We start from the raw sequence: 23,402 nt of genomic DNA on the forward strand, positions 1-23,402 counted from the left end.
AGGGTGTGTACTTTCCGAAATGGGGTCATTTGTGGGGTGTTTGTACTGTCTGGCCATTGTAGAACCTCAGGAAACATGACAGGTGCTCAGAAAGTCAGAGCTGCTTCAAAAAGCGGAAATTCACATTTTTGTACCATAGTTTGTAAACGCTATAACTTTTACCCAAACCATTTTTTTTTTACCCAAACATTTTTTTTTTTCAAAGACATGTAGAACTATAAATTTAGAGCAAAATTTCTATATGGATCTCGTTTTTTTTGCAAAATTTTACAACTGAAAGTGAAAAATGTCATTTTTTTGCAAAAAAATCATTAAATTTCGATTAATAACAAAAAAAGTAAAAATGTCAGCAGCAATGAAATACCACCAAATGAAAGCTCTATTAGTGAGAAGAAAAGGAGGTAAAATTCATTTGGGTGGTAAGTTGCATGACCGAGCAATAAACGGTGAAAGTAGTGTAGTGCAGAAGTGTAAAAAGTGGCCTGGTCTTTCAGGGTGTTTAAGCCATGGGGGCTGAAGTGGTTAAAAGCTGCAATGCTAAACATGTGGATGTTTTATCAATGACTTCTATGCCTCGTTTACAGATCTGCTATAGAAACATTGGTTTATAGAAATACATAAAAAACGTGGTGTGAACCATTATCTTTCAGTCAAGTCTATAGGGACAGCGAGCCCTAAGGGAACAGGATGCTTAGACTTGTAGTTCTACACCAAGCTCTCACACTGTGTGCGGGATACTTGACGCCCACGAGCGCGCGCATTGTGGTCCGTGGAGACCGCCTACAAGACGCGGGGGCGCGCACAGCTCGGTGGGGTGTGGCTCGTCAGCTTGTCGGTTACGCGCACGCAGGGAGGCGGAGGCGCGTTCTTGCGTTGAAGTCTGAAAGTTGTGTCGGACTCCCAGGGACCGCTCCGGCTGAGCGGCAACATGGACGACCTGGGTGAGTGACGGTCCGGGGACTTTGGGGACCTGTATGGTGGGGCTGTGTGTATTTATGGGCTGGGGCACGACATGTGTGCTCGGGGTTGGCTCACTGGTCGTTTACATAGGGCTGCCAGCTAACGGGGCGACTATACCCTGGACCCAAGTGTCACATGGAGGAGCTTGTGTGTGATCCGGACTCCTGCGGGTGTGCTGGGACAACCGCTACCCTACAGCAGGACATCAGCGTGTTACTCCTGGCTGACATGTCTGCTCCCAGCATTCTTGTAGTCGCCTTCCATAGGAATGCATGGAGTTGGTGAATGTGTGCAGATCATTGTAACTGGACCGATCTCCGTCTGTAGACGTCAAGGGGCATTGAAGAGATCTTCCAGAATTGTCATTGTGGAGCCTAGAAGACAGTTGTGTGACCCTCCCCAGCCTGTACAGAATGACAGTCTATGGACTGCATGCCTTGTGCTATGGGGCACCTCTGACCTATGTCTGAAGATGCAGATACTATAAGGGGGGCAGAGGAGAAGGAGCTGGTGGTCTTTGCTGTCAATGGAAATTAGGATTGTAGTGGTCGCTGATTTCTGCAAGAAATTTATTGTTTGACTAGAAATGCATTTATTTATTTTTTATTACGGTAAATATTATATCTAGTCTTATGGTGAGTATTTGTGACTTGTTTGATGTTGCACAATGGAGCTTTATAGCTGCGGTCACATTCTTGGTGTATATTGCTGCGTTAAAGGTCTCGGCGCTTCCTGTTTGTGACACATTTAAGTTACACTAGATACGTGCTTACATGACATTAAGGCACTTGGAGGAGGACAATGTACACAGCACCTCAGAATTATGTTTCATCCCCTTTTACTATTTATAATGTGTTTCTAGGAATGTACCCGTCTCTTTGTACTGCTGACAGGTCTAATCCTAAGGACCCAGGACCTTTTGGCACCTATGTTGAATCCCTGCTGTTAAAGTGATACCCTCTGCGTCCAGTAGAGTTGATTCTCTTATGGGGCATATAGAAGTCTGGGAAAGGGGAAAAGCTTGTGGCCCCCATCTATTAGAGCAGAGAGACTCTGCAAGGAGTGACATAGCCCTGACATAGACTCTGCAAGGAGTGACATAGCCCTGACATAGACTCTGCAAGGAGTGACATAGCCCTGAAGGATTTAGTTGATGTGGTGTCATATGGTCGCCCATTGATGTAAATGGGTCCTGTGTAATATTGCATCTTTCTGCAGGAATCTGCACCCTCTGATCAACTCATTGTTGGGGATGCTGCTTTAAATATCTTGATCTTCAAGAAACAACCACTTTAAGGCCTACTGCACATGAATGTGTGCACCCCGTGGCCGTGCTGCGGCCCGCAATGCACGAACACCATCCGTGGGGCAGCCGCAGCAGATCGCAGACGCCTTGACTTTATTGGGTCCGCGATCCGGCCGTTCTGCAAAAACATAGGACATGTTCTATCTTTTTGCGGAACAGAAGTACGGGACGAAACCCCACGGAAGCACTCCGTAGTGCTTCTGTTACGCACCATTCCGCATCTCCGGATTTGCGGACCCATTGAAGTTAATGGGTCCGCATTCGTGATGGAGAATGCACAAGGAACGGTGCCCGTTTATTGTGGATTCGTAAATACTGCAACGGGACACCTGCGGCCGTGTACAGGAGGCCTAAGACTACTTTCACACTAGCGTTTTTTTGCGGATCCAGTATGGATCTGCAAAAACGCTTCCATTACAGTAATACAACCGCTTGCATCCGTCATGAACACCATTAAAAGTCAATTGGGGACGGATCCGTTTTCTATTGTCAGAAAACGGATCCGTCCCCATTGACTTACATTGTGTCTCAGGATCCGTCTTGCTCTGCACCACATCGAGGACAGAAAAACACTGCTTGCACTGTTATTCTGTCCGTGATGGGAGCGCAACCAAACGGAACGGAATGCACTCTGGTGCATTCCTTTTTTTTCAGTTTTGTCCCCTTTGACAATGAATGGGGACAAAACTGAAGCGTTTTCATCTGCTATTGAGATCCTATGACTGATCTTGATAGCGGAATTGAAAACGCTAGTGTGAAAGTAGCATAAGGCTGGGTTCACACGGGCGAGATTTCCACGCGAGTGCAATGCGTGAGGTGAACACATTGCACCCGCACTGAATCAGGACCCATTCACTTCTATGGGGCTGTGCACATGAGCGGTGATTTTCATGCATCACTTGTGCATGCTCTATGTTGTGCGTTTATCACGGAACTCAGGCCCCATAGAAGTAAATGGGGCTGCGTGAAAATCGCAAGCAAGTGCGGATGCGGTGCGATTTTCACGCATGGTTGCTATGATGACAGTTTATTCACTGTATTATTTTCCCTTATAACATGGTTATAAGGGAAAATAATAGCATTCTTTAATACAGAATGCTTAGTAGAAGGTCAATTGAGGGTTAAAAAAAAAAATTAACTCCTCCTCCTCCTCTTGATCGCGTAGTTGCCGATCTCTTCTTACTTCTTTAATCATGAGCTGCTGGCTAAAGGACCTGTGGTGACGTCACATCACATGGTCCATCACTGTGGTGATGGACCATGTGATGAGCTCAGTGACGTCACCACAGGTCCTTTGACAGGTCCTGAAGAAAGAACAGGTGACCGGCAGCTACGCAATCAATTGGAGGAGGTGAGTTAATTTTTATTATTTTTTTTTACCCTCAATTAACCTTCTACTAAGCATTCTGTATTAAAGAATGCTATTATTTTCCCTTATAACCATGTTATAAGGGAAAATAATACAATCTGCACACCACCTAACCCAAACTCGAACTCCATTGAAGTTCGGGTCTGGGTATCGCATTCATCGCATTTATTGCACCCGGGCGATAAAAACTGAACAACGGAACGTAATCGCAGTCAAAACTGACTGCAATTGCATACCTACTCGCACGGGTTTGCCGCAATACACCCGGGACGCATCCTGAACAAATCCGTCACGCCCGTGTGAACCCAGCCTAAGAGAGGTGATCAATTTAAGGCTCTGATACACATTAGACTTCGATACACTGCCATATCTGTTTTTAGGTCTGTGGATCTGCAAAATTTGGATACCGGCCGTGTGCATCCTGCCCTTTCCACGGGCTCTATAAAAGAAATGCCTATTCTTGTCTGCAAAATGGACAAGAATAGGGCATGTTCTATAACATCCTCCTGAATGCAGACAGCACACGGATGTATGCATTTTTTGCCGCTCCATAGAAATCAGTGGGTCCTGGTGCGATTTGCAAAAAATGCAGATCGGAAGCAGACCAAAAATAAGGTTGTGTGAATGTATCCTTTTTAGGCCTCATGCACACAGCAGTATGTTTGGTTTGCATTTTTTGCGGGTCGCAGCGGACCCATTCATTTCAATGGGCTGCAAAAGTTGCGGGCTACATGCACACAGTGAAAAACGGACGTAAAAAAATAGAACATGTTCTATGTTGACTGTCTTTCACTGACCGCCTGCCCACATACAATTGAATGGGTCAGTTTTTAAACAGACCCATTCATTTTTAATGTCCGTTAAAAATGGACAGTTTGTCCGTTTTTAAGGGACTTTTTTTTTTCAGTTGTGTGCATGTAGCCTTATTCTTGTACCGTTTCAGGATAAGGATAGGATATTTCTATTGAAGCGAAAAAGAAACGGCTACAACCACATGTCCGCCATCCATGTTTTGTGCATGAGGGTTAAGTGCATGAGCCCTAATGTGTGTGGTGGGCGCCCGACTCTCCCTCGGCAGATGTCAGGGAGAGATTGAGCGTTGTTCTCCTGGGAGATAAGCTGCCTCCTGAAGTGTCTGGCCGCAGCTTTCACCCCTCTGCCTATTAAATACACATTCGGCTGAGCCAAACGCGGATATGTATGAGGGATTCATTCAGGTGGCTCGGCCGACAGCTATTGAATGTGTATGGCCGCCTTTAAAATGAGGCACATGTCCCTGTGACTTATTGAACCCTGTTATAGGTAGCCTAGCCCCTCTGCGTCCGTTTCAGTGAATGTGTCTGTAGATCTTGGATGCTCAGTCCTCCATAGTGATAGCTAGTCTTTGCGGGGGTTCTGATCAGGGTTCTTTTTTTTTTGCCCCTATTGGTCGTGTACTATATTTTGACATCCCATGTATCTGGTTACTGCTGTGCAGTCTGGACAGTGGTAAAGGGTCAGCGTCTTAATCGGTGCCCTGGGCATAGAGAATGTCAGCGGTAACGGGAGAAGCAGCCCCGTGTTATTTCAGGGACGGCTTGTATATTTTTTGGCCTGCCGCTCGCTGTTTGTTTTAAGTAAAGCGTAATGTAGGCTTTTAATCTTGGCAGGATTCGTGGCCGCTCTTAACCATGTCTGGTAGTTTGATGTGCCCGGCCTCATGTAATGCCGTATGTAGCATGCTCTGCTGTAGCGTGGTGGCTCGCGTCATTACAGCTGGCATAGTGTATTCAGCTTGTCATTATTCTGCGGTGAATGCACATGTACTCTCCGTCACACATCATTTACAGGAGTGTTAAAGGAGGACAAAAAAAATTAATCCCGACAGAAAACCGGAATCCTACCGCAATCTCCCTCTCTAGTCATACACTTGCCTGATATCTGGGGTAATCTTAGGTGCCCGCGCACATGGTTAAATGCATTTGCAGAAAAATCTGCACCATAAATAGTTGTCCATGTATTCGCTTGTCTACTCTAAAAATCTGTGTTCTGCTGCGGAAAACGTGATATGTTGTGGATTTTGTAAAGCCGGATTTCTTCATAGAGCTCAACGGTAAATCATAATCCACAATGAAATCTGCTTTAAAATCCGAATAAACCTAAAAATACATATGGTATAATATGCGGATTTCAGTGCATGTTTTTCCGTCGCATAGTAAGGCACCTTTGTGTGACGTCTTTAATCCTCATTCACACGTCGGTGTTTCACGTACGTGTTCTCCGCGGACAGCACACGTCCCCGTTCATTTGAATGTGTGTATTCACACATCAGTGTTTTAGCACGGTCCGTGGGTCCCACGGATCTATGGGTTCGTGAAAAACACGGATGCAACACTGATGCCATCCGTGTTGCATCCGTATTTCAGGAATCATTAGGAAGAGATGCTTTAAAAATTATTTTTAAGCTGTTCAGTGTCAGTGCAACACAGACAGCAAAAAAACGGACCCAACACGGATCTGTCACGGGAGAAAACACGGATTGAACACTGTCTGTGTTACCACTGATCCAAAACTGACACAGACGTCTGCATGAGGCATTACACTGGAGCCAGTAAGGCCGTGCTGACATCTCCAGTGAATGTTTCCGGCGGAGAGCAGCCTGTCGGAGTTCCTCACATGCGACATTGGCGGATTCGGCTGCCTTCTGGGATAGATGCTCGGTTTCAGCCTTAAAAATACTACTGTATGCAGCGGTTTTTGTCCGGCATTTATAACGGAAAAGCAGGTCGTATGAGGCGTGTCGGAGATGTGTAGTACTACTGGTTTATATCCTTTGTGCCATTGATGAAGAATGTGTAGGGGCTGTCATAAATTAGGCGCATACTCTGGCCGTCCGTGCTCCTTAACGGAAATTCATGGCCCCTTCGTAGCTGTACATTTCATTTTTCATTTACGGATTTCACGCTCATGCACACGGCTATAGTATTGGTCCGCATCCGATCCGCGTCTTTTGCTGTTTCGATGAACATGTCCTATTTTTCTCCATTTTGCAGACAAAAATAGGTAATTTCTATAGGAGTATAGTGGCGGGCACACACAAAACCCGACCGTGTGCATGAGCCCTTAGAAGAAAAGTATGCAGAGACTCTACCTCTCATTGTTAGAGGCCCTTTAAAATGATAGCAGTATCCTGATTTTGGGGGGCAACTAATCCTTGGCGCCAGTTTGTGTTTTCTAATGGTGTAAATAGATTTTTTATTTTTTATTTTAAAAAAAAATCTAATTTGGGGGAGCTGCTTTTATTGAACAAAGAACAGATGTGTAGGTAGAAGGCTCGGCTTGTGTTTGTTGACTTTATGGGGCAGAATATATACTTTCTTACATTTTCCTATTACGGTTGCTCGTAGCACTGCCAGGTAAATATTTGCTGAGCACGTATGCTGTTCTGCTGCTGATATTTTACACGTATCGCTTGCGATTTAAAGGGACCTTACAGATCAGATATTTCTAATGTAAATTGTCAGGGGGTACGGTTTTAGCTTTCACGCAATATTTCAAATTTTTGAGACCTCACTCTGGACGGACTTCACCTAAGCATTTTTTTTTAAATATGCATGGCTATTATTGCCATAAATTCCGGAAACCTGTTAGTCCCCATTATGAGTGTGTGAATCCACTTGAATACAGGTCTAGCACACAACCACAATACTTGTGTGAAGGAGCCTGCCATCCTTTTCATGGCCTCGGGCTGCTGTATCTTGATTTACTGTGCAGTTGAATGTTATCTCTTGGCTTCTGTGCATAGCCATTTCATCATGGGCGCTAAGGACCCTTATACACAGGCTGATGCGCAGGGGAATGATCAGGCATGAACGGTTCGTGATGAGTTTATGTGCCGCTGTGATCACCCGCTGGACGAGCATTTTGCTTGATTGTTGGTGACATATTCCCACAATCATTGTCCCGTTCCTCCACCTGTTTTTTTCCCTAGTCGCGGTGCCTCTTGGGGGTGAATACCTGTTTGATATAGCTTGCGTGATCTCTTTTTATTACTCAATTTTCATAATTATATGGCAAAAAAGCTGTGTGCCGCTAAGTCCTGAGGCAAGATGGGGCTCTGTATTAAAGGGGAATTCCGATTATATCAGGTTATCCTCTATCAACTGGATTGGGATAACCATTTGGCCCCTTTCACACGAGCGTGACCGATTAGGTCCGGATGCATTCAGTGAAACTCGCACCATTTTGCAAGCAAGTTCACTCAGTTTTGTCTGCAATTGCGTTCAGTTTTTTCCGCATGAGTGGAATGCGTTTTGATGCGTTTTTTCATGTGCGTGCTAAAAAACGGAAGGTTTACAGACAACATCTCTTAGCAACCATCAATGAAAAACGCATTACATCCGCACTTCCGGATGCAATGCATTTTTCACTAAAGCCCCATTCACTTCTGTGGGGCCAGGGCTGCGTGAAAAAGGCAGAATATAGAACATGCTGCGTTTTTCACGCAACGCAGAACGTACACAGCCCTATTGAAATGAATGGGTCAGGATTCAGTGCGGGTGCTATGCGTTCACATCACAAATTGCACCCGCGCGGAAAACTCGCTCGTGTGAAAGGGGCCTTAGATTGGTGGCGGTCCAACTGATGTGACCTAACGATCATGAGAACTCCGAACCCCTCCCTGAAATGAATGGAGAGGCCTGTGCTGCTCCATTCATTCTCTATGAGATGGCTGGAAATGGCTGAACGCTTCATAGAGAATGAATGAGGCAGCACAACCTCAACCTCTCCATTCATTTAGGGTCAGGGTACAGAGCTCTTGTGATAGGTGGTGGTCTGACTGATGTGACCCCCACCGATCTGATAGTTATCCCCTATCCTGTGGATAGAGAATAACTTGATATAACCAAAATACCACTTTAGGGATTCAGTATGGAGCAGTTGTCCCTCGCTGGTGATAGACTTGGTGGGAGAGATTTATCAAACTGGTGGAAAGGAATACTGGCTTAGTTGCCTATAGCAACCAATCAGATTCTACCTTTCATTTTCCAATGGAGCTCTGACTAATGAAAGATGGACTCTGGTTGCTCTGGGCAACTAAGCCGGTTTTCCTTTACACCACTTTTGAAAAATCTCCTCCGGTGAGTTTATCGAACCCTAGGCTCCAGGAATCTCGTTCTCAATAATGCCATTTACATAGCTTTGGCTGCCCTTTTCCGCCAACACCCACATGGTGACCATGACTTAACCCCACCAGATCAGAAGATGGTTTAGTCACTGCACAAGGTTTCTTTTCCTTTTTTAATCTGATGTATCATGAGCATGGTTATCGATTCAGCCATACTATACAAGTAGTAAGCTCTGCAGCCTCTCCACAGCTCTGGATGCGGAGATATGGCCTCCTACAAGTCTATGGGAGCCCACTAATGGGTCTGTACTAGTGGTGGGGTGGATGAAGCTGTGATTCTCCAATGTGCTTGAGACCATTTGTGGTGGAGTCCATGCTGCAAGTCCCTACCAATATGCAGCTTGTGAACCCAGTCCTGAGAATATTCCGGCGCTCTCCAGGCTTTTCAGCTTGCATTGGTGAAGTAAGGTGTGTGTAGGAGCTGCATGACATAGCTCCGAGGTGGAATTCTAGGGGGAAGGGATTTTGGCTGTTGAGAGATGGGTGTGGGAGGAAGGGCCTGCTTCCTTACATTGCTTAATTTTTGTTTCCTTTCATTTTCAAATGTTTGCCCAGATGTTGAACCTCCAGGAGTTTCCTTGTCCACTGCACTCTATCACAGTCCATGCTGGAGATTGGAGGTCCTTCCTAGATCTCCACATTAGAGTAACAAGCTGATCTAGCACATACACACCACAGGCTCTGTGCATTCCGGATGTCGTGTCACTCATTTTCTGTGTAATTGCATATGGCTTAGTGACTTCAATTAGAGACCGGGCTCTGACCCTTAGCAGCCACTCGTCATTGCCTGGCACCAGTGAAGATGAAAACAGCATGCAAACTCGAACACTTACACTGGTGGTTTTAGGATATGGCCACAGGTGGCGTAAAAATTGCGTGTGGAAAATCCACTGGTGAAGATTTATCAAATCTGGTGTCAAATTAAACTGGCTTAGTTTCCCGTAGCAACCAAACAGATTTCATTTTTCACAACTACTTTGGAAAATGAAAGAGAGAATCTGGTTGCTATGGCAAATAATTCACTTTTCCTTAACACCAGTTTTTATAAATCTCCCCCACTGTGTTTTACAGAAGTAGCAATGTGGACGAGAAATCTCATTCTCGTGATGTTTACGAAATCCACAGCGTAAATGAACCTGCATTGCGCATTTTACGGGTATGCAAATCTTCGGCGCATCTGCTTGAAATGATGTGGATGTTGCAGAATTGCTGCTGATTTGATGCGGATTGCACCCTTGGCAACATATCTGCAGTGTGTGGATGAGAATTCCTAAAAACTGATTGGGGGTCATTTATCAGAGACTGACTTTTATAGTCCCTGCGCTGCAGGAGGTCATACATTAGCAGTCCGTGTGTCTGGAGTGAAAACTACTACAGTCCCTGACTGGACTAGTTTTCACTCCTCTTTTCCGCTTGTTTTCTGGTGTAAATGTTAGTACATTTGCTGGGGCAGATGTGCATCTATTCAGTCACGTGTAAGGGCTCATGCACACAAATGTATTTTCTTTCCGTGTTCGTTCCGTTTTATTTTCGTGGACCATATGCGGAACCATTCATTTCAACAGGTCCGCCAAAAAAAACTAAGTTACTCCATGTGCATTCCGTTTCCGTATGTCTGTTCTGCAAAAAAAATAGAACATGTCCTATTATTGTCTGCATGACGGACAAGGTTAGGACTGTTCTATTAGGGGCCAGCTGTTCCGTTCCGCAAAATACGGAATTTACACAGACGTCATTCACATAATAGAGTGAACAAATTGATTATTTGCTGAAAAGCCCATCCTTAATAGTTTGGCAAAGGTTTCCTAATGCTGGGCAGATTGCACATTGATTGGTAAATCAGCAATGGCGCAAATGTTTTAGTACCTGTTGTTGGGTAAGTGAATGCTTGCGGCAGGTCATAAAGCCACCGATAACATCCTCATCAGCTCTATGCATTATCCAGTCTGACCTACAGCTTGTTTGTCAGCGGCTGATGGGTTAATGGCAGCAGCGGGTGCTTCCTGCGCACCTTTTGGTACATAGGGTGATTTGTCGTTTTGTCCTCTGGTCTCCTCTGTTATATGCAGTGTATAGACTCGCCATTCCTGCGCACTTACTCACTGAGTGTATGAGGTTACACAGGATTAGATTACAGTAGAGAGCGGTGTGTAATGAGTCCGCCGGGCATGGAGACACTGGGGGCTCTGTTTCACTTTTCAGGACTGCCTAGAACTGCTTTCTACAGCTGGACAGAGCTTTAGGTCCTTTATAAACAGCAGCAGATGCAGGACCTTGCTGTCCATCATCGTCTGCCACCCTGAGGTCATTTAAGTGTCTGTTCACACTACGTTTGTCATAAAGTAACAGGATTCTTTGTGTTGGATTGACAAAACTGATATTTTCTGCATCTATCGGATCAGTACAGCCGCACTAAAGAAAACAAATGGTGAAAACACATACAGAAGAGCTGGCCATATGCTTTTGTTTAGGCACCAGCTATGTCTCCCTACCCCCCCCAGCAGACCACATCCCTCCCACCCTCGGGGGCACAGGCTCACTCATTTCAGCTGAGCGTCCATATGTTCTGAATAGGGAGAATAGAATAAGCCCCTGACAAACACCTCTGGAAGTGGCTTATCTTCCCAGAGAACTAAAGAATTGGGCATGTTGATCTCGAACAGCCTGATCTTTCCTTACCCAAACATCTTCCAGGAAGTCCTCCTAGCTATATATATGATCAGCCGGTCCAGCTGAAATGTCGAGGTCCAACATTCATGTGTATTTCCAGCTTAAGGCCTCATGCACGGGACCATATGTATTTTGTGGTCCACCAACCGCGGATCTGCAAAATATGGATACCGACCGTGTGCATCCTGCAGTTTCCTCAGGCCCAGTCGTATAAATGCTTATTCTTGTCTGCAGAACGGAATAGAAAGGGATAAGTTTTATTTTTTTTTGAGGGTCGGACATGCACAGGACGAGACAGATAGTATGCTGTGCGCTGTCCACATTTTTTGTGGCCCCATTGAAATGAATGGGTCCGCAACCAATCCGCGGATGAAATGCGGAAAAAAAATAAGGTTGTGTGCATGAGGACTTGCTATGCAGTAGATTATCAAGGATTAGCCCTATTGTCATTCAAATGAATAGATCCTTGGCGTTTTCTTGCAGAATCCACATAAATAAGTAGTGTTACTCATTTCTTTGGGCTGCCAGTTGTCCTTAAATTTGACACAGATGTCATTGTGGAAACCAGTTTTAGATCTGATGCTCTGCATCCATGTAATGTCCCCTTAATTGGGACAGAAGCTGAATGCTTTCAGTGGTTGTTCATCTTCAGGGACCCCCCTTCCCACCTGGCTCGACCTGTGGAGTTCAGCATAGTCGTCTGCTCCTCACTGCTGGGTTCTGGCTTCTTTAGTCCCCTACCATCGCTGCATTGCTCCGGTCTCTGCGTGTCAATGTCCTGTTTGACGTGGGTCACATGGCCGCCAAAGCGTTGATGTGTCCAGCAGAACGGCCCCCTGTAGATGAACAACCCCTTTAATTCCTAGCATGACGCTTATGAAATCAGAGTGTGACCAGGTGAAGTGTACCATATCACGGTGTCTGTGATAGTATATTGGATATGTAAACCCCACCATGAGCTAAGGTCACCCTTCCACATTTTTAGTCTGTGAGTACTCCCATAGTGATTGTGGGATTTACGTGAAAGTTAAAAAACACCAAAGTGGTTTGTGTTGGCTGTCCATACACATGAGAAAGCTGTTAGCCTGTGATCACATCATGTTTCTGATGCAGGTTTAGCGTGTACAAAGCTCTCGACCTGCTCTCTAAACGTGTCCATAAGGTAACGTTGGCTTCACCGAGACCTAAAGTATGTCCTTCTGGACTTTAGCTGCTATATGTCAGTTTACCACAAAAAAAAAACATTTTTGCAGTGGGATCTTTTGGGTGACAGAAGCCACTGTATGGCTACATGCACACTGTGCGTATTACGCGCTGATTTTTGTGCAAAAAAATCCACAGCATAGCCGATCCTCTAAAAATATACTGTCGTTTGTATGGGGCCTTATACGCTACAAGCTAAGTAGATGAGCTATTCAAAATGTCATGTACACCGGTGCGGATATTGTCCTGCGGATATTGTTGCACGGGCAATATTCGTGTGGATTCCGCAGACAAAGCCAGACCTTGAATGGGTCCGTGGTCCATCCGCACCACAAAAAAAAAAAAGTGTATGCACAACTTTTTTTGTGGTGCGCAGGCAATGTGGTTCCATGCCTTCATTCCGCGCTGACCTTCCACATCCCTGATGCGGAGTGCACACGGCATTGCGGACGCGCTGTTTGTGGGCACGGCTGGGCAACGGCCGGGCACATGAGCCCTTAAAGTGATGAGAACATAGCTTTAAGCTGGCCATATACATTAGTTGTCTGAAACCTCAATTGTCTGCAAATTCAGCAGAGCATCAATGTGTATGGAGTCTGCTGACTCTCCCAATGTCTGATGTAAGGTGGGCAGCCCGGTGGCTCAGTGGTTAGCACTGGTGCCTTTGTATGTTCTCCCCCTGTTTGCATGGGTTTCCGCCCACACTCCAAAGACATACAGATAGGGAATTTAGACTGTGAGCTCCACTGGGGACAACAAGCGATGTCTGTAAAGAGCTGCAGAATATGTTAGTGCTATTGAAGGTTGTGTGTATGCTGCCATTTTTTTTTTTAATCCCTTTAGAAATGTCCTATCCTTGTCTGCAAAACGGACAAGAATAGGACATGTTCTATCTTTTTTGCGGGCTGGCGGTACGAACAATCGATCTGCTGTCTGCATCTTTTGTGGCCTGCATCGACCTCCACATAAACATGCACGCTTGACACAGAATAGGTGATAAATGTCAGATAGGAGGTGGTAGGCTTTCTGACTTCTGGGACCCCCAGCGATGCTGAGAAAGAGGCCTTCCAGATTCCCCTCTCTGAATGGGACTGGTAGTGCACATGTTGGTCCTCCACTCCTTCCACGTTTATGGGAGTGATTGAGAGCTGTCTACCTCAGTCCTAATGGACCAACATGTGCGCTCGTGCTACATTCAGACAGGGAACTCATGGGATTGCCGGTCCAGCGACCTGATGATATACTGCTGGGGTTAGTTGATGCTATTCATGGGAGCGCCCCTTTAGTACATGAGTTCTACAGACAAGGGTGCATGTGGATGTCTTTGTGGGTCGTGCGCTCTGTCACGGTTCTCGCAGCAGTGCTGAAGTTGCAGCGAGTGCCAGCATGCAGGGAATGTCAGGATTCCTTGAGACTGTACTTGGCAAGCTTTCCTTTTTTCTGCTGAGATATGAACAGGCCCTAGGGGCAGAACTGCAGAAATCGCTGGAATGTGATATTACTCTGTGAGCCTTTGTTTTTCCTCTCCTGGTTGGCTCAGTCTTCATATAAGACATTGTAATGTAGTAATGCAGCTGTTTTATAGGACTATTGGGGGCCACATTGTCAGCCTAAACCAATTCCAAGGGCCAAAAATAAAACTTAAAGGGGTATTACCAACTAAAATACTATATTTATGGCATGTTGAACCTACTGTATATATCAGAAATGTCTAGTTACACTTCTAGTACTCCCATCTAATGGGGGAATACATGAAAGATACACGTGAGCAGCCACAAGACATAGACATACATGTCTGTCACCGCACAGAATGGTATCTGGGGCCGCAGGTTGTGCACCCCTGGACTATAGCCATTAAAACAGTCTTGTAGTGCAAAAGAGAATTCCTTGCGTGTCTGCATCCTAGAACATGGCTTCCACTGGTTGCCGAATCATGGTCTTGGCTGTAAAATTGGGCTCTGTTCTCTCCAGCTTTCTAGACTATTGGTAGTGCCAGTGAGCCCAGAAATGAGAAAAAGTGCATAAAAAAAAGTGTGTGGACCGGCGCTTAATAAGCCCTATGCCTGGTGGTGGATCCGCCGGAGTTAAGAGGCGTCACCTCTTCATAACTTCGGCTGATCCACCGCCAGTTCTATATGTAAGACCGCTTCCTTGCTGTCTTACGTTTAGACCAGGGATGCTCAACTGCCCGCCTTCCAGCTGTTGCAAAACTACAACTCCCAGCATGCCCTAATAGCTGTAGGCTATCCAGGCATGCTGGGAGTTGTAGTTTTGCAATAGCTGGAGGGCCGCAGGTTGGGCATGCCTGGTAAACGAGACGGGTCTGCCGGCCTGTCCCCTTCCGCGCCCATAACACGCCCACTTTTGTAGACTTGGCGTGAGCAGAGAGAAGTTGCAGATTGCGGTGCAAAGGACCTTTGCCCCGCAATCTGCGCCAGGAATACGTCTAATATTGGCGTATTTTGTAAATGAAACCCCCTTAGTCCCTATTTGATATGTTTTTTCCTTGGGGGATTTAGAAAGATAGAGGAATTTCTACAATCCAGGGAGAGGTTGGAGTCTGAGGGAGTATTCACACTTGGCAGATTTTGCGCAGAGTACTGTCCTGTCCCATTATCCATCAGGAGCGTGTCCTCTGGAGTGCTGTCAAATGGTCTTCTTCCGAGGTTCTCTCATTGCGGCAGACACCTTGTAAGTAAGGCTACTTTCACACTAGCGTTTTGGCTTTCCGTTTATGAGATCCGTTCAGGGCTCTCACAAGCGGTTCAAAACGGATCAGTTTTGCCCTAATGCATTCTGAATGGAAAAGGATCCGCTCAGAATGCATCAGTTTGCCTCCGATCAGTCACCATTCCGCTCTGGAGGCGGACACTAAAACGTTGCCTGCAGCATTTTAGTGTCCGTCTGAGGAAACTGAGCCAAATGGATCCGTCCTGGCACACACTGTAAGTCAATAGGGACGGATCCGTTTTCTCTGGCACAATAGAAAACTGATCAGTCTCCCATTGACTTTCAATAGAGTTCATGACTGATCCGTCTTGGCTATGTTCATGACAGATGCAGGTGGTTGTATTTTTGTAACGGATCCGTTTTTGCAGATCCATGACTGATCCGCCCAAAACGCGAGTGTGAAAGTAGCCTAACACACGAGGCAGGAACAGCCATACGACAGTCAGTAAGTGCCCTAGGAAGTCCTGTTCCTGGAGTAAGGAAATGAGGAGGGAGGACATTTCTATCACAAGCACGCCTGGAATTTCTCTACACCTGGTGTATAGCGGTGTGTTTTATGTCAGTGTCTTGTGTTTATTGCTTTGCTGTGAAGATTGTGTGCATTGGGTTTAGTGCAAATGGGCACCAAGCGGGGTCCTTCAGTTTCTAGCTATTTAGTCACTATGGTACCACAAATCCTCCTGTCTAGTGCATGTAAATGATAGCCTTCTGATGGAAGACATGCTTGTGGATCAAAGGTCCCTCCAGTGTCCTCTAACCGCTCGGATTGTGTTTTTTTGCATCGGCTAAATTAGATGATGTTCCTTTCTAGTAAACTCCTGTTCACACCCGGCAGCAGGGACTGCAGTATTCACGGCTTCACGGCGCGCAGTAATAGAGGCCAGGTATGGGATATGCCCGGCACATGCAGGCTACGTTTGTATTTAGGCATATTAACTATATTCATTGGTGGCGCAGTGGCCACAGCCCCTTCCTTCTACTCCCCCTCTTCTAAGTATTATATTAATTGCGGGCCCCCCCCCCACACGATTAAATCATTGGTGGCAGTGGCCCCAGGGTGGCAGCTTCTGATCAGAGCCCCAGCAGTGTAATCGTGGGGCTCCGATTGGTTACCATGGCAGCCAGGACACTACTGAAGCCCTGGCTGCCATAGTCAGCTCCCTGCTGCTGTGTGCACTATGTGCAGGGCAGCAGGGAGAGTGTGAATTCCTGTTCAAGGGTCTAGCCCCTAAGGAGGCTAATGGTTATTAAATAAAAAGTAAAAAAAAAAAAGTTAGACGATTGCCAGGAAGGAACGCTTCCCCCCCAGACAATCGCTTGTTCAATCGGCCTGTGTAATGCCGGCTTTAATGTCTCTCCCTGCACCAGATATATCATCCAGCCTGAGCCCCGGTGATAAATCTGGTGCAGGTCTAGACAGTCAGTCTGAGCTTACCCCATCTATAGGATAAGTAAATTAGATCAGTGTGTCTTACCACTAGTGTTTCCCGTATAGAAAATGTCAGAACGCCAAAAAACAAAACAAAAAAAAACCTCCAGCATGCGTTTTTGGAAAGAAGCCAGAGAGACGACAAATGCCACCTAATGAACAAAAGGGCAGGGGCAAAAAAGCTCCCGTGTGTCCTGCATTTCCCATAGACCTTCTGGAGCTGGTGTCTTTACTTGCAAAAACACAACAAGAAATGCACATGCAAAAAAACACTAAAAATGGCAGGTGTGAAAGCGCTCTTACAGCGCGGTTATCTAAGGCTGCGTTCACACGGGCGAGTATTCCGCGCGGGTGCAATGCGGTAGGTGAACGTATTGCACCCACACTAAATCCTGACCCATTCATTTCTATGGGGCTGTTCAGATGAGCGGTGATTTTCACGCGTCACTTGTGCGTTGCGTGAAAATCGCAGCATGCTCTATATTCTGCGTTTTTCACGCAACGCAGGCCCCATAGAAGTGAATGGGGTTGCGTGAAAATCGCAAGCATCCGCAAGCAAGTGCGGATGCTGTGCGATTTTCACGCATGGTTGCTAGGTGACAGTCTATTCACTGTATTATTTTGCCTTATAACATGGTTATAAGGGAAAATAATAGCATTCTGAAAACAGAATGCATAGTAAGTGATCAGTTGAGGGTTAAAAAAAATTAAAAAAAATTAACTCACCTTCTCCGTTTGTTCGCGTAAGTCCCGGTCTCTTCTTTACTTCTCAAAAGATGAACTATGGGCTAAAGGACCTTTGGTGACGTAAGATCACATGCTCCAATCACATGGTCCATCACCGCGGTGATGGACCATGTGATTGGAGCATGTGATCTGACGTCACCAAAGGTCCTTTAGCCCATAGTTTATCTTTTAAAGAACTAAAGACCGGGAGAACTACGCGAACAACAGGAGAAGGTGAGTTAATTTTTTTTATTTTTTTTAACCCTCAACTGATCACCTACTATGCATTCTGTTTTCAGAATGCTATTATTTTCCCTTATAACCATGTTATAAGGGAAAATAATAACATCTACACAACACCGAACCCAAACCTGAACTTCTGTGAAGAAGTTCGGGTCTGGGTACCACAGTCGGTTTTTTATCACGCGCGTGCAAAACACATTGCACACGCACGATAAAAACTGAACATCGGAACGCAATCGCAGTCAAAACTGACTGCAATTGCATTCCTACTCGCGCGGGTTTGCCGCAACACACCGGGACGCATCCGGAACTAATCCGGACACGCTCGTGTGAACCCAGCCTAAGAAGCTGAGGCATTTCACCAGGGTTTGTGTGGGGACGGAGGGCTTGGTTCTGAAGTCGGCAGCGTTCACACTGGTTGGTTTTGGAATTCTACATAAAGGAAGGCTTCTTTTCTGATCCCGGCACTTCTCCTTTTGTGGGTTTTTGCTGTCTACATAAGTAAGCAACATTTTTAACACTTTCATGCCCAGGAGTGCTATGAGCCTTCTTTTCTTTACCCCAAATCATTTTTATCTATATTTTATTTTTTTGCTGGACACATTTCTGATACTTTTCCAAAGTGCAGTGGATATCTAAAATACATAAAGGCACTTTTTAGCATTTTTCTTGTACTCTTTTCTAAGGGTACTTTCACACTTGTGGCAGAGGATTCCGGCAGGCAGTTCCGTCGCAATCCGGACGCAAACTGATGGCATTTGTCAGACGGATCCGGATGCGGCATCCATCTGACAAATGCATTGAAATACTGTATCCTTCTCTCCGGTGTCATCCGGAAAAACGGATCCGGTATTTGATTTATTTTTTTTGCATTTTTAAAGGTCTGCGCATGCCGTTTTGCCGGAACAATTAATGCCGGATACGGCAAGTGATCAGTATTTTTGGCCGGAGAGAAAACTGCAGCATGCTTCAGTATTTTCTCCAGCCAAAAAACGTAAGAGGGACTGAACTGATGCATCCTGAACGGATTGCTCTCCATTCAGAATGCATTAGGATAAAACTGATCAGTTTTTTTCCGGTATAGAGCCCCTGTGACGGAACTCAATACCGGAAAACAAAAACGCTAGTGTGAAACTCCCCAAGGATTCTTTCGGGTAAGCGGTCTCAAACCCGTAGTTTAAACAGACTGCACACGGGTGGCAGCTCTGTACCGTCCAATAAATGTGCAGAAATCAGTTGCGCATGCATCAATGGTGCCTGTTACCGTGTTCTCTGCACGGGCCATCGGAAAATTGCTCTCGTGACTATAATTGGTCAGTGTGCAGTCTGGTTTGCACACAGAGGACATCACTGAATGAACCCTAAGCAGGGGCGTAGCTAACGGCTCATGGGCCCTGGTGCAAGAGTTCAGCTTGGGCCCCCCTTCCCTCAGTGTGTTGTGTGTCTTCTTATGTGGCACAAGGGTCTTTGGGCCCCCTCAGGCTCCACCTCTGCACCCCCTATAGCTACGCCCATGACCCTAAGGCTACTTTCACACTAGCGTTCGGGGCTCCGCTTGTGAGTTCCGTTTGAAGGGGCTCACAAGCGGCCCCGAACGGATCCGTCCAGCCCTAATGCATTCTGAATGGATGCGGATCCGCTCAGAATGCATCAGTCTGGCTCCGTTTGTCCTCCGCTCAGCAGGCGGACACCTGAACGCAGCTTGCAGCGTTCAGGTGTCCGCCTGGCCGTGCGGAGGCAAACGGATCCGTCCAGACTTACAATGTAAGTCAATGGGGACGGATCCGTTTGAAGTTGACACAGTATGGCTCAATTTTCAAACGGATCCGTCTCCCATTGACTTTCAATGTAAAGTCAAAACGGATCCGTTTGCATTATCATGAAAAAATAAAAATAAAAAATAAAATTTTTTTTTTTTTTCATGGTAATGCAAACGGATCCGTTCTGAACGGATCTAAGCGTTTGCATATATAGGTGCGGATCCGTCTGGGCACATACCAGACGGATCCGACCTAAACGCAGGTGTGAAAGTAGCCTAAGGAAGTTGGTTCAATCAGTAATGGTTACTGCAAAAATAAATCCCATAATTATACTGTGTAGCGATACCAAATACGTGCAGTGTCTAATGTATGACTCTATTATAGCGTTTGCCGCTGACAATAATGGAAACATTCGTATTTCCAAAAAAGGACTTTGAAACCTATAAATGCAATTAACTGAAGGCTACTCAACTTTCTATATTGTATCTATGTATCTATTGTGCCTATGTAAAAGCACCCTAAAGGGGTTCTCCAGTTTTTTTTTTTTGGTTTCCTCAGTAGATTTCCCTGCCATCTCCGCTGCTGTCATACTTGGGGCTCATTCGCACGACCGCCATTCATTTCAGTGGAGCAGCAAAAGATGCAGACAGCACACTGTACTGTCCGCATCAGTACTTCCATACCGCGGCCCCATATAAAAAAGAGAGCATGTCCTTTTCTTGTCCGCAATTACGCACAAGAATAGGCATTTCTGTCATAGGGCCGGCCATGTGCAGTCCGCAAAACACGTACGGTCGTCTGAATGAGCCCTTACTGAGAGCTTTTCTGCTCAGGTCCCGACTGGATGTGTTCCCATGTCTTCCTGTTCAGCTACATATGCTCTGTCATGTTAGTGTAGATTTTTGCTTTTGTGGTTTTTGGAGCTGTCCTTTTTTTTTTTTTTTTTTTTTTTTTTTTGCTGGTGTGTTTTGCCACTTTTTTTGTTTTTGTAGTAGCATTTTGCTTTTTTTTTTATTCCTTTATTGCCTGGCATTTTCCCTTATATACCATACCTTCATTATTATGTTTATTTTATTTTATTTTTTTTCTCCAGCTTCCAAAAGTGTGAAGCTGTCTGCCGGCTTCCATTAGGGCTCCCAGGTGTCAGACTCCCAACGATCTGATATTGATAACCTATCCTAAGGATAGGTCGTCAGTATCAAGAGGCCGGACAAGCCAAAAGCATTTGTCCACCTCCAGCGATCACACTGGTTTCCAGACACACAGTAAATCCCTTTTCCGGGAACTTTGTGTTGCCCCAGGCTGTAAGACCTCATCTTTGCCTTGTATGTCTCTCCTCAGAGTTTCCTGGGTGTGTATCCACTTGCTGTGCTTTCCTCTTTATCTCTGTATTTTTCATGTGATTGTGATTTGAGCGTGAGGCATACGCTTATCATAAACTGTCCGGAAGTGACTAACCGAGAAATGCATGAGTCAGTCTGGAGCTGCTGCTTCCGTCCTGCACATATCACCTATGTAGTGTACCGCATCAGCCTTCTGTGGCTCTAGGGGTATGTTTTCTCCTTATGGAAACCGCCGGATCCCCCTATAGTCAATGGGGTTCAGCAGTATTGGGCTAGGTTGGATCCAGTGAACTCTGGAAGGTTGTTCTGCCAGAACAGCCTGCTGAATCAGTTAAATAGAGGTGCGAACCTACCTTAAAGGGGTTATCCTATGATTTAAAGGGGTTATCCGGGCTTTTAATATTGATGACCTATCCTCCGCATAGGTCATTAATATCAGAGTGGAGGGGTTCCATATGGCTGAATGAGTAGACGATGCGTCTTCGTCTCTCTTCCTGCTCTGCTGCTGCTTTGCCATAGATGTACAGCAGCGAGCAGGAAGGGAGACTGCACGTGCACACTGCACATGCCGTCTCCTCAGACAGCTGATTGGCGGGGGTGCCGGATCCCTGCCAATCTGATATTGATGACCTATATAGTACATGACAGTCTCTTTCTAACAAAGCTAGAACCAGCCCTGTACCTCACATGGATCCAGAGATCTCCCCATTCATTTCTCTTCTAGATTTATATCAAGCTGACAGCTCAGGGGGAGGCGTCCTTTCTGCTGGCAGCTCAGGGGGAGGCGTCCTTTCTGCTGGCAGCTCAGGGGGAGGCGTCCTTTCTGCTGGCAGCTCAGGGGGAGGCGTCCTTTCTGCTGCAGCTCTCTCCCTATCGCAGCTCAGGAGACAGCTGAGGAATGAAACTGAGCATGTGCAGCCTTCTCAGTGAGCAGGACAAACAAGAAAAATAACATATACAGCTACATTTTATTGAATATGTCAGTGGTTATACAACACTTTTAATTACATGCAATTACAAAACCATTCGGATCCAGGTGCTGTTTTGAAAACTGTATGTGGGACAACCACTTTAAGTCAAGCAAGTCTTATTAAAAGGGTCAGACCTGTCACCTCTCCTGATATTCTGTTTTTGTAACTACTTGCATTCCCCATGGAATAATAATTCTGATGCATCAGTTATTATCACTCTATTGCGCCATTCCCTTATTATTCCTGCTAGAAGTTATGAATGAATCACTAGCAGTTTGTAATGAAGGTCCATCTGGGTGTTACCAGTCGACGGGGTGTCCCTGCACAGTCTGTCACTGGCAGCACTGATTGGATAATGGCACACCCTCAACCAGTAACACCCACCTGGACCATCATTGTAGCCTGCTAGTAATTCATTACTAACTTCTAGCAGGAATAATAGAGGAATGGCACATCATAGAGTCATAAGAATAGATGCTCCAGAATCGTAAGTACATGGGAGATGCAAATAGTTAATACACGGACATGTCAGGAATGGTGGCAGGTCACTCTTTAAAGGGGTTGTCCGGGTTCAGAGCTGAACCCAGACATACCCTTATTTTCACCCAGGCAGCCCTCCTGAGGCTAGCATCGGAGCATCTCATTCCTTTTTTTTTCTATAACACACTGCCGGGCGGAAACTTCGCCCGGCAGTGTGTTCGGTGACGTCACCGGCTCTGATGGGCGGGCTTTAGCGCTGACCTAGCCGTTTTACTGGCTAGAGCAGCGCTAAATCCCGCCCATCAGTTCCGGTGACGTCACCGGGGGTTCCTGTCAACGCCAATGGAGAGCCCTGGTACGTCACCGGATCTCCAGAAAAATAATGCCTTTGCCCTGTGCGATTTAGCGCAGGGCAAAGGAGAGCATCGGAGCATGAACTGCTATGATGCTCAAGTCAGGGGGGCTGCCGGGGGGAAAATGGAGGGATGTCCGGGTTCAGCTCTGAACACGGACAACCCCTTTAACTTCAGTTGGAAGCACTATAAGGGGGCATTCACACGACCAGATCTGTTTTACGGTCCGTGTGCATTCTGCACTTTTTGCAGGGCCCATTTAAAAAAACATGTTCTTTTATTTGTGGCTCGGCCGCATTTTTTGCGGCCCTGTAGAAAATACAGTTGTGTGAATGCACTGTTAAGAGTCGTTGCCAATTTGTAATCTCTGTGGCTCTCCCTGAAATGTGACCGGAATAAAGATACTTGGCTTTTTTTTTTTTTTTTTTGCTTTTACTTTGAAAAGCCCATAAAAGAGGATACAGCGCTCATTTTCATGACTTTATGCCATGATATACTGAGTCCCTGACACAAGCAGTTTCTCTCTAGCCGGCAGAATACTTCAGGGCCTAACGTGTTGATCCTGTAGGGCTCACCTTATTTGTTCCACTGTTCAGCTTTATGTACCTGTAGTGACAGTTGTTGGCACTTTTTATTTATTACTTCTTCCCTCCACATTGTATCTAGATGGTGGCTAAAGGTAAATGGCACTT

General features: G+C 45.9%; 1 protein-coding gene across 3 annotated transcripts in view; it reads left to right on the top strand.

The window, feature by feature from the left end:
• Positions 1-823: 823 nt before the first annotated feature.
• PXN (paxillin) overlaps positions 824-23,402 on the top strand; it is a 43,181-nt gene continuing 20,602 nt past the window's right edge. For all 3 annotated transcript variants that reach the window (XM_040416510.1, XM_040416511.1, XM_040416512.1), the window contains exon 1: positions 824-941. In XM_040416510.1, the coding sequence (XP_040272444.1) occupies positions 929-941 (13 nt within the window). In that variant the 5' untranslated portion in view covers positions 824-928. The remainder of the gene's footprint in view (positions 942-23,402) is intronic.

This window comes from Bufo bufo, chromosome 2 (genome assembly GCF_905171765.1).
Source record: "Bufo bufo chromosome 2, aBufBuf1.1, whole genome shotgun sequence".
Classification (NCBI taxonomy): domain Eukaryota; kingdom Metazoa; phylum Chordata; class Amphibia; order Anura; family Bufonidae; genus Bufo; species Bufo bufo.